The 12,628-nt window shown below is 40.2% G+C and overlaps 1 protein-coding gene across 1 annotated transcript; it reads right to left on the bottom strand.

Moving 5' to 3' along the window:
* Positions 1-10,086: 10,086 nt before the first annotated feature.
* LOC103696051 lies at positions 10,087-11,373 on the bottom strand. The gene is made up of 2 exons (XM_008777557.4): positions 10,880-11,373; positions 10,087-10,782 (listed from the first exon to the last, which is right to left on the bottom strand). Exons 1-2 carry the CDS (start codon positions 11,075-11,077, stop codon positions 10,252-10,254), a joined length of 729 nt encoding a protein of 242 aa, XP_008775779.1. The 5' UTR covers positions 11,078-11,373; the 3' UTR covers positions 10,087-10,251.
* Between the last annotated feature and the right edge of the window lie 1,255 nt (positions 11,374-12,628).

Below are 12,628 nucleotides of genomic sequence, written 5' to 3'. Positions count from 1 at the left end.
TACGGGAAGAGATCTACAATGTCCGGAGTTTGGTCCAGGCCCAGTTCCACAGCATGAGTGAGGTCACGAGCTCCACTCGACAGATGCGAGAGGAGATAGGTCGTGACATGCACACCACCACCGAGGGGGCCGAGCGCTTAGCGAATGTACTCATCGACAAGCTGGACGCACTTCAGACATCGGTGACTGGGCTTCAGGCGTCGGTGACAGAGCTCTCCACTACACATAGCAGAGCCACCACGTCTATTATCACGCAGCTCGGACATGTGACAGATGCAGTCACCCTCCTCATGGAGCAGAGCCGATTGAGAGGAGGAGCACCATCCTCCAGAGGAGGTGCCACATCCTCGAGAGGGGGAGCTTCATCCTCGAGGAGGACATAGATGTGTTTGAGTTGTGTTTTGTCTTGCTTTGCTTTACTTATTGTATTCTCACATGTATTCACATTCATATCAATACAATGAGTAGACATTTTATCTTCAATTATGTGCCATTTGATGATTGGTTGTGCCATTGATTGTGTGTGATTACCTCCTTTTTGGTATGATGACAAAAAGGGGGAGAAATATGTATAAAATATGTAAAAAGGGGAGAAATATGAAAAAATATGTAAAAGAAATCAATAGAAATAAATAAAAAGATAAACTCTTAATAACACACACAAATTTGTTCTAAGTGGATTCGGTACCTCGAGGCTCATTATCTCTCTTTTGGGGCTCCTAATGGAGTAATCTCCAGAATCTATTCAAGGGATATTCGGAGATTAGCTGAATCCTACTCAAGAACAAATTGACAGATTTTCCCTCTAAAAAGATAAAATTCAGTTCAAAAACTTCAAAGCATTAAAAGGAAATTCAGAGAATCAAAACATAGTTGAATGCATATGTTGAGGGGGAGAATCTGAATTTTAATCAAGCTAAATCATTAATGACATATAAGCCAAATAATTGATTGCATAATATGAAGGCTTATATAATTCCAAATGAAAGGGGGAGCTCTAACTCCGAAATTTAATGTTTCACTCCTTTCAAACTTGGATAAATTAAATTATCAGACATTTGAATTCATTTATGGATTTTACTTCATTGTTTTATGAGCAATTCATTTTTCACATACTCAAAGTTTTGTCATCATCAAAAAGGGGGAGATTGTGGAGTGATTGATTAAAACCCCATTTGATTTTGATGAGCTCAAAGCATTTGAGTATATCTTGTGATTACTAATGAATTCAATTGAGTGTTTCAGTGAAAATCCTGTCCAAGTGTCTCTAGATTTGGTTCATAGTATTTTGGATAAGGTAAGAAGTCTGCTGAACCAAAGTCTGAGACTCGAGTCGACTCCCGAGTATCACGAGTCGACTCCAAGCGTATCAAGTTCACTGGCACGAGCTCGAGTCGACTCCAGATCAGTACGAGTCGACTCCGACTGAGAACAGACAGAAGGACAGAAAGCTTCAACTCAGAAACTGTCAACGAGTCGACTCCCGAAGTGCGCGAGTCGACTCCAATGTTCAACGAGTCGACTCCAGGGTAGTAAGAGTCGACTCCAAGAGAAACACAAAGAAAAGTCAGAGAGCAGTTTTCGGGTCTGAGATTCGAGTCGACTCCAGTGGAACGCGAGTCGACTCCGATGGTTAGCAGGTCGACTCCAAAGAAGGTAAGAGTCGACTCTCAGAGGAACACAAGGAAAAAGTCAGAGAACGATTTTCGGACTCTGAGATTCGAGTCGACTCACAGACAGCTCGAGTCGACTCCGAGACAAGCTTCACGTCAAAAGGCAGAAGACCAACTTTCGGAAACTGAGAGCCGAGTCGACTCCAAGGAAGTTCGAGTCGACTCCAAGACTGGATGAGCCAAAAGACAGAGAAACGGGAGTTCGGGCTCTGAGATTCGAGTCGACTCCCAGGACAGTCGAGTCGACTCGAGTGGACAAAATTCAAAATTGGATCCACGGACTTCAGTGGATGAGCCGACTCCAAAATTGCCAGGTCAGCTCCAGAAGTTGGCGAGTTGACTCCAGGTCAAGACGAGTCGACTCCCAGTCAAGACGGCAACTTTAATTCAAATTTGGAACAGTTGCCGAGTCGACTCCGGAAAAGCGTGAGTCGACTCCTGCTACAGCCGAGTCGACTCCTGATCGCGCGAGTCGACTCCAACCCACCAACGGTCATATTGTCAGGCTGCGCAGAGTGTGCAAAACGGCCAGAAAAAGCAGAGTAACGGCTAGTTTCCGTGGGGGTTGGCTTAAATAGCCACAGAGGACTGTAGCAAGGCAGAGAACAGATATTCCACTCCAAGCATTCAAGTTTTCAAGCTCTCCAAGTGCTCTTAAACGAAAAAGGGGAGATCTGCATTTACTGCTCCAACAACTTCTTCCCAACAATCAAAGCTTCCTCCTCCTGCATTCAAGTCGACCACTCTTTCAAGAGGAGACCGGAGTTCCAGAAGCCATACCTCTTCACCAGCTTAAAAGCGTTTGAGGGCTTCTAACTCCTTTACGATTATATTGTTTTAAATCTGCTTTTTGAGAAGCTATTTTCTGTTTTCTTCTATCTCTTGTATTTACTTGATTCAATCGGGGGATTGAATCAAGAGGTTTAAGGTTGGTTGGTGAGCCAAGTTAAAACCAACGTGTGTAAGGGTTTGATTGTGAGCCCGGGAAAACAATCGGGGTTGGTTCTAGTCGGTGAGCCTGGGAAAACCGACCGAGTTCGTTGTGAGCTCGTAAAACAACAAGTTTGGTTGTGAGCTTGCAAAACAACCGGCTGTAATCCAAGGGGGTTATAGTGAAATTCCCAAGTGAGACTTAGGGAGTGGACGTAGGAGAAAGGGTTAGCTCCGAACCACTATAAAACTTTGTGTTTGTAGTGTATTGTCTCTCATCTTCTTCCCCGCACATTACTCACAGCACTAGGCCTTAATTAAATAACTTGCTATAGTTTTTAATTAATCATCCACAAAGTTTTAATTAGTCAAATTATTTTAAAAACCCAATTCACCCCCCCCCCTCTTGGGTTGTCTATCTGGGCAACAACTATCCTACCAGATATGTGCTATTGCGTGGTCTTAAAACTGATCATCAACTGCCCTTAGAAGAATTCTGGAGGACTATTGTGCTGCTTCATGCCAAAAGGTGAACCTACATAAGTCCGCTATCTGTTTCAGTCTGAAGACTAAGCTATAGTTGAGGCACTCCATAAGAGAGTGTCTTGGCATCTCGGAGCAGGAGGGGCCCTGGTGTTACCTAGGAGTGTCGATCACCAGGCAAAGGCTCAAGAGAGGTGAGTATGCTAGCTTGGAGCGAAGCATTCAGGAGCGCCTTTAGGGGGGGCAAGCTAGGTCCTTATCGATAATGGGAAGGTTGACCTTGCTGAGATCCATCCTCAGCTCTATGTCAATATACCTAATGTCCAATACCCTCATGTTGAGAGCGCCTATGATGAAGCTTGAGTAGCTAATCCGCAATTTCCTATGGGGTGCACATGAATGTGGGCATGGAGTACACCTAGTTGCATGGGGCCATTATGAGAAAGTGGCCTCAGTATTTATTCTCTACTGGCGAGGAGGGAAGCCTTGATAGCCAAACATGCTGTGAGGTTCCTACTTGAGCCTGACTGCCTGTGGAGCACTATGATGAGAGCCAAATACGGCCTTTAGATTGCAGTGGACGAGATTCAGGCGATAGAAACACCTTTTTCATGTGGAGGGCGATTTGCGCTTATGCCCTACTGGTGTTGGCCAATACGAGATGGCTGATTAGGGATGGTCAGAGCGTGTCTGTTATGAGAGACACCTAAGTGGACACTTTGCTAATGAGGTGTTGGCCAACTACTATCAGTATTGAGGTGGTGGACAACATAAGAGTTTGTGATTTGTTCCTCGATGGAGATAGGGGATGGAACACAAGCTTGATCACTCAGCTCTTTGGTGGGCATCTTATGGAGAGGGTGCAAGCCCTTGAGGTACCTAGTCACAAGGTACCAGATGTGAGGATCTGGAGATCCATATGCAGTCCAAAAGTGCGGACTAGGGATCTCTATCATCTCCTCAGGAGAGCCTGCTCAGAGGCATGATAGCGGCTAGATCGGGTGGCTCCGAGTTCATCCGATGGTTGCTCTGTTTATCTGGAAGCTTTTCTAAGTTCGTCTTCCGACTATGGGGTTTCTAGGCATAAGGGGCTTGAATATCTTCCCAATCTACCCAAGCTGTGAGGTTGAGGAGTATGTTGACCATGCTCTCTTCCAGTGCGAGCGAGCGATCCGAGTGTGGAGAATGGCTGGCACCCCTCTGGTGGTGCTTCAGTCGGCAACCTGGTATATACCTTTTTGGAGTATGTTCGGAAAAGCTCTACCAGGTCGTAGTCCAGACCTATTGTTGTTGATGCCACTTATATTGCTTATCATATCTAGCTAGCTTGGGATGCCTAGACATTTAGAGAGGGCATCCTGCCCCTGAGACTCACGCTGGAGAAGGCCCTTGCTCAAGCTGTGGAGATCACTCAATCGCACACTGATGAAGTACCTTTGATAGCTTGAGATACGTTGGACTCCTCCTTAGCTCATGTAGCGTCCAGGACGCTGTTCATATTTTGAGAGCCCCCATTCTGAGCTTCCTCAAGATAAACTTTAACGGTTGTGTTTTGGAAGGTAGCTCCAGAGGTAGAGCGGACATTGTGATCAGAGGCTCGGATACGAGGCTAGTTGCTGTGGGTGGTAACCTGATCTTTGATACCTCAGTTATTAGTGCGGAATGGAGAGCTATATGGGCATGGATCAACTTTGCATGGTGCAGGTTGGGAGCTGGGTCCATCTTTGTAAAAGGTGACTCTGCCATGATGATTTTATGGATTTAAGGCCAAGCGAGAGAGGTAGTTGACTCTATTGAGAGGGGACACCTTATTTGTTATGAGGCACATATATCGAGAAGCTAATGGAGTCGTAGACTAAATGGTTTCCTTTGTGACTCATCATTTTAATGAGGTGTTGTGGACTAATAGGTCTCTTGCCTTAGGGGCCTTGGGATATGTTATATTTTGATTTCTTCGGCTTTGGTTGTATTCATAGCAAATCATTGTGAATCATCCTTCGGCAAAAAAAAAAAAAGAAAAAAAAGAAAAGAAAGAAAAGACACAACCTAATACTATGTAATAAGAGGTGTCAAAGGGGCCAGTTTGGCTCTACCAACTTGAATACGCAACCTTAAAAAAGAGAAAAGAGAATAAAATATTAAAAAGTTAGGGCCTTGAGCTAGGACCAGGCCCAAGAGAGACGAGCTAGGCCCAGGCCTGAGAAAGTTGCAGATGGTTGGGTCTGGAGTTTGGACCCAACCATGAATGGATTCTAGAAAACATAAACGGGTTTGTATTTTAGGCTGCTCGATGTAACAAAGATCTAAAGCACAGGCAACCTTGTTGAGCATTTAATGGGCCAGGCCAATTTGGCCTGGTGGTTAGCCGGGGAAACCAGGCGTGCCTCTAAAACTCATGTAATTTAGGCCAGTTCTAGTCCAACTTTTTCCTAATCGGTTGACTACGGTTCTTCATGGACAATTCCAGTTCTCCATGGTGATCTTATTGGTTTTTTATTTTTTTAGAACTTGTTTGGTTCATGAAAAAATATTTTTTTTGAGAAACTGATGCTTGGATATATGATACCTAGAAAAGCAATTTTTTGCATATTTGGTTGTTTGGTTGAGCATCTATGTTTCCGAAAAAGTTATGAAAAATATCTGTTATATCCTTAATATAAAAAAAAAATCTTATTCCATTCTATCTAAAAGTTTAAAGGTATTTTTGGAAAAGAAATTATCCTAATTCCTAGTAGGTAGGAATTGGACTTTCTCATATCCCATATGAGTTTGTCTTTTTCATGAACTATGGGAATTTTTTTTTTATTGGATTTTTTTCTCTCTCTTCTTTGAAAACTTTAACCAAACATGAGGTTTTTCTCTTTTTTTTTTTTTTGCTAACCATACTTTTTTTCCTCCTCTTCCCACAAACCAAATGAGTCTTTAGGGCAACTTAAAAGATTCATAGGTGTAAAACCTTCTCAAGTTGCATTTTGGCGTGCAAGAGGAGACATATTCCATGCACTAATTTCATAATTATTTTTCCCTTGATACGAGCTTTCTTAAACCCTTATTTACGACTATCTTATATCCTCTTTGGTTATTTAGTTATCATAATGTGAAATGAAAATTACAATTCTTAAAAAGTCAAATATCTTTGAAATTAAGCTCTTTTAAAATCTCTCATGTCCAAAAAATTTAAAAGAGTTAGATAAAGTTGCTTGCATTTCTAGTATGCACGCTACAAAAAGAACAATGCAAAGCCAATGAAATCAACGATAGTGACATCTACCACATTAGAATTTAGATTTCAACTAAAATAATAGTACAATGCCCGTTGTTGTGCTTACCATATTTTATGCAATCTTTGCTCCAATACCATCAATACTAACTATTTGATAAACAAAATTGTCTAGATTGACTTTTTTATTTGAAGCTGAAATGCCCAAAAAAGATTCATACGCTTTACCTAGACCAACTTTTCAAGCTGAGTTGGTCACGACTTCCATCAATATATAGGGAAAATGACTATATTTTGCATTGGACCAAAGTAAATGGTCTCATTCCATCCATATAAATAGCCCAAGATTTCAGCCTTGCAATACAAAATTGTTGATTTTGATTAGAACTAGATCGATATGCCTCAACTCAAGCCCTTAGATTAAATAAGGAATGCTTTCGTCCAAATAATAGGTCTAAATGTTTTCTAACTGCTGACTACAAAAGTTATAGCTGCACACTATTCTATCGGTGTGCAACTTGAGTTAGGCTCAACTTGAATCCGCCTACCCGACCCCGTTCATTATCTAAGTAGCATTAGATTGAGCTTTTATAAATTTAGGTTGGATTTGGGCTCCAAAATTCTAACTGTACCACGGTAGACCTAACTTGATATATAAAGCAAATAATTGCATATATTTTAACTTTTTATTTATGTTGCATATAAGTTAATTATATGTTTGAAATGATTATATTATCAGCTTCATTAAATTGCATCTAAGTATGCCATTAAATTGATGAAAGACTGCGCTCTGGTACCTTTTTATCATGTAATGTGACCCAGAGCTGGTTTCTTCCGAGAGAAAAAAAAAAAGAAAAAGGAATAAGTCATCATCAAAAAAAAAGATAAAGAATAGAAGATTCCTTTTTCTCTACTTTAATTGGGTGCCCTTGGAGTGCCATTTAAAAGTAGGCGAACCAAAGGTCATCGTCCATCTCCATCACCTCATAACACGCCGCCTGACCACGGCAGTGGAAGGGCCCAAAACCACAGATTCGTCGCTGCTTATAGAGGGCATAACGCAAGAGCTTTCATCAAGCGAAGCTTCACGAGCTCTAAAATTAAGTGACGAGAAGGTTGCCACGTCATCACATACTTCTTTTATTTAAGCTTTGGCGTTCTTGCCAGCCTAAGAATCTAAATCCACTCAAATTAAATCACAAATATCATGATTAGCTCATGGTCGGCTCAAATATACTCACGTTATAGTCTCCTAGTCCACATAGGTTATGAGTTGGATCTACTTTGATATTATTTGTAATAATTTAGAATCTCATCCAAAAAGACCATCCAGAAAGTATTATTTGGGTTTCTTGATATGTATAAATATTCAAGATCTATCTAACAAATAATTAATGTAGAATTAAACACACGCAGTTGTCAATATTTTTATGTAGTTTTTAGTTATATTATATAGAAAAATTATTTTATGTATATCGAACTTTTTTTTAAAAAAGAAAAGGTTTTTTCCGACTAATCTTGAAAAAAAAAGAAGAATATATTATGGTGAGGTGCGGATTGCATCATTCAACGGTGCTCAATTTTGTTTTACCAAAAAAATATGGTGCTTAATTTCCTAACTCAGAAAAGAAGACAACAAACTACTCATTCGTTCTAATTCATATGAGACATTTTAATGCAGGAATTGGTATTTCTTGATTCTATTGAGGATACTTCAAGATATTTGCTAATGGATGTGTAATATGTAACTTCAGTCTCTCAAAGCCGTACACTGATTTAGCTTATAATTTTATAACTGAAAAGAGTCTAACATCTAGAAATAGCAGTATTATAAAGAAATTACTACTAGAAAAAAAGGCTTTAATTAATTTTAATAATACTGATCCAATAAGAAGCTATTATTCCTTTTAGGATAATAATGGAACTCCATCAATTATTTTCTAAGAGATAATGCAAGATTATGTTTGTCAAACATTCCTGAAATCACCTTCAGGATTGTAAAATATTCATCGAGTTCTGCAAGGTGTATCTATGCTTTGAATTTTTCAGATGAACGTTATCCAAGGACATAAATAGAAAATGATAGCGCTATTCTTACTATAATAACCATCTAAATTGCTAGGCATGCCTTATAACATTTAATTTTTCTTTGGAAGGCGGTAGAAATCCCCCAGGCTGTACCTGGTTTTAACTCATACCCTTTCCAATTATTGGTTGTGTATACAATGGACACTTGTCACTTAAACATCTTTACTTTTCTCCACAAAGACAACTTTATAGGCCAGAGTGCCCTACTGATTGACACCTCATGTCAGAATAGGATTCATTTGGTTCAAAAAAAAAAAAAAAAAAAAAGAGTATGATGAACAAAAAAAACAAAACAAATCTTTTGTTTGTTTAGATTTTTTTTAAAAAATTAAAAAAGTAGTTTTTTTATAGAAATAAAATTTCTATATTTTATAAAAAAACTTATAAAGAAAATAAAAAAATTATTTTTTCACTTGTTAGGAATTGGAAACTTTTTTTCCAAAACTACCCTTAAGCCTCAAAATCATAAATAAGGTATTTTTCTTTATTAAGGATATAATAGATATTTCACATAATTTTTATAAAAAAATATATGTTCAATCAAATATAAGACACTATGCAATCTACCACTTTCTTATAGTTAACTAAACATGCCAAAATTATTTTTCTAGACACCATATTTTCAGAAATCAACTTTTTAGAAAAGATATTCTGATGAGAAAAAATTTTTTTTCCGTAAATCAAACAAGTACTTAAAGACTAAGATATGATCTCAAATATTTTGTACTCACCCTTAGAATATCCTATCATGCCAATAAGCAAAACCTAAATAGTATATTGCATGTAAGTTTTTTTTTTATGTTGCCTTTTCACCTTTCCAACATTAGTCACTATAATGCCATCAAAGCCTACCAATTAACTAAGAGTATATACCAAACAAATGCATTAGATGCCTATTTAATAATTATATATCTCTATTAATTTTGACATGAAGCTAAGACATACTATAGCATGTGCATCATAAATCCTTACTGCTTAGTAGAGCCTTTTCGGTGACTTTATTTTAACTAAATAAATTTAACTAATATAATTAATTCATCATGCATAAGAAACTAATTAACTTATTTATTCAATCTTGTCAACAACAAAAAAAACCAACCTAGAAAAAAACAACTAAGAGAGATTGAGAGAGGCATTCCCATATATTAGCATTTGAAAAGAAAAAAATGTCTCTTCACCGGTCAAACCATAACTCAAATCAAATAAATTAAAAGTAAAATAAATCTTGCCACGTCCAATATTAGAATAACTTTCAAACATCATTCCACAAGGTGGCAGCCTACATCAATTACAACAACAATATAAGACGCAACAAAAATTTATCCATAATTGAGATGGGGTGCATCATCCTTGAGAGGAACTCAATCAAGATAATTGAACACATCTAAAAGGCGGGGTGGAAGGCTAAGCATCTGCTGTTATGCAATATCTGGCAACTGTTAAGGAAGTGTTATGTCTTTCAGGCTGTACATATATTTTGTGAGACAAACAAAACTGTTAATTAGGTCACATCAGAGAAGTTTTTTTTGAATTAGGCATGCTTTTGTTTCTCTGCTACTGTGCAGTTTATTTTTTTGCTACTGTACGGTTTACTTTTTAATAATTCAGTTGGCTGTGTTTATGTGGCATTGCTCACACCAATGTTAAAAAGAATATATCCAATCTCCTCCAAAATATATCTGAGAAGATATATGAGTTTTAAACGTAAAAAAAGTAAGCCGAAAAGCCCAAGACAGCACCATGATCGCATACGCGTTCCCGCAAACCCAAATTAACTGCAAGCATTCAATTTCTATCCAAAATCCACAATTTCTAGTATTCATTTTGTTTTCATTTTTTGATTTTTATTTATTTATTTCAGACCCTTCGATTTCTTTCCAAGAAGCCCTCCAAGATGATCCTCTTCTTCTCAATCTCCTCAATCCCCTTCCGCCGGAGTTCCGGCGACCCTGTCGCCGCGACGTTCCGGGGAGGGACGAAGCAGAGCCACGAGGACGTCCACAGGATCGCGTAGAGGCGTCCACAGAACACCATCACCGATAGGCTTAGGAGGAGGAAGAAGAACCCCGTGGCCGAACCGTAATTCCTGGCCGGCCCCCGCGCCGGTGGCGGGTGATTCCTCGATTCAGCCATCGGCGACGCCCTCTTCTGCCGGAACTCCGGCTTCGGTTTCGGCTCCGGCTCTCGGAACCAGGAAGAGGACGCCGAGGACAAGCAAGAAGAGGAGGAGGTGGAAGACGACGTCCACGAGGACGAGGAAAAGATCGCGTCTGCCGTCCGGTCGTCGCCGTATGAAAACTTCTCGCTCCATTCCGCCGCCCGTTTATCGACGGAGGCCTTTCGCGCCGCCGAGCAGTCCGAATGCTTCCCTTCTTCCTTGCTTCGATTCTGAACGAGATCAAGCCGAAAAACAAATCATTAAAAACCGGATCTTGGATCCAAGTCTGAACCGAAATCGATATGGTTTCATGAGATAACGCCATACCAGAGCGGAAACAAACATCGCCGATCTGAAGATCTTCGCGAGACGCCGCCTGTGGCGACGGGCCTCCGTCCCAAGGATCTCGATCCTCCCGCAGGATCCGGCGGAGCTATCTCTCGTCTTCACCGCCGCCTCCTCCTCCGCCGGATCGACGGCGCCGAAACAGAGGAAGTGGGCGCTCCGCTTCCATCTCGCTCTCATCGCTTCCCGAAGATTTAGGAGACGATTTCGGTTCCACCAGATGTGAGAAACGGGGAAGAAAAGAGAATTCTAAGATTAGGGTTGGAATTTAGGGATTTGGATCGAGAGACGGCGAGTGGCGACGATTAGTGGCGTTCCGGAGGGGTGGGAGGGAAGCCGGCGTATCGGTCCGCCTCTTTCTCTTTGTCGTCTCCTCCGTTATCCGGGAGTGACGGTTGGCCCGCCGGCTTAAGGGCGAGGGGAGGAAGTGCTGCCCCAACTTCCCGGGCTGCCCGGAATGGGCACGTGGCCGAAGGTTACCGCCCCGTCCCGTTATATATCTCGCGCCGCGGACGTCGTGGTCCGTTGACTTGATGTCCATCTTGACTTGGTTGCTCGGTTGCTCCTCCTTCCTCGAATATAGGTAGGACCGAGATAGGGGCTCTATGGTCTTTCTCCGTGGGTAGGGCGCGACTGTCTTTACCTGGATTGACCGGGTGCATGGGCCGCGCGGGTCGTTCTTTGACGGAAATGCCACCGGAGAAGGACCCAATTTTGCTGACCGAAACATACACTCTCTGATCGTGAGGACCAGATAAGAGCGGCCCCGGGTGTCAATCTAAGACGATGGAAGTGGGGCCTATTCATATTTATACTTATATTTTCAATATGAGTGTTGCAAAATATATAATTTTTAATTTTTATAAAAAAGTTTTCTTTCCTTTTTTTTTTGGGAAAAAGTAATTTTTGGAAGTACCATCTCCGAACTCAAGAAAAGTAAACTTTAAAGCAGTCATCAAGAAAAGGTTTTTAACCTCCCATAACCGAGATTGAGATAGAATGATATCTAGGTTAACCTTGATGGTGACGGAAACTTAGGAAAAGAAAGGTATTGAGATACCATGGAATCATGATTATGATTTTATGAACCAATCTATTGAAATCCCGGTTCTTAATTTTTGTTGCAAATTACGTTCCTAGTCAATGTACTGCAATGAAAGCTAATAAATGACTTCACTTGTTTAAGCAAATGGTGAGGATACTTTGTGAATTGGGATTTTTTTTTGTTGTTGGTAAATTGACTAGGATACGTTTGTGGTAACTTTTCTTTTCATCTGAGCATCTGAAGAAGTCGGTCGGGTCAAACCTCCTAACGATCATGTTCGTTAGAAGAGAATCGAACTGAGCTACGAGCATGATCGAACTGAGCTGGGTTATTGAACCTTGGGGACGAGATCGCCGCAAACCTGCATGCAGAAGACAAAATATATTTTTATGACAGTGTATATCACGCGTCTCGATCCAAACAAACTATTTTCAATCTTCTAATTTTTCAACTAGATTATTTCTTTATAATATTTTTATAAAATAAAAATACCGTAATTTTTAAGTAAAATATTTTTCCAACATTCTTTGGTAACTAGCACCCAAAAGAATACGCCCAAAAAAAAAAAAAATCGGTCACACTAACAGACAAGGAAGGTAAGAGTAGTCGATAATTACAAGAAGATTAGGTTAATGATAACAATCATTTTATTTGTCATTTGCTTTGATGGTTATTTATAATAAACA

This window comes from Phoenix dactylifera, unplaced genomic scaffold (assembly GCF_009389715.1).
Source record: "Phoenix dactylifera cultivar Barhee BC4 unplaced genomic scaffold, palm_55x_up_171113_PBpolish2nd_filt_p 000294F, whole genome shotgun sequence".
In the NCBI taxonomy this organism is placed as follows: Eukaryota; Viridiplantae; Streptophyta; class Magnoliopsida; order Arecales; family Arecaceae; genus Phoenix; species Phoenix dactylifera.
This window is presented reverse-complemented; position numbering and strand designations above follow the sequence as displayed.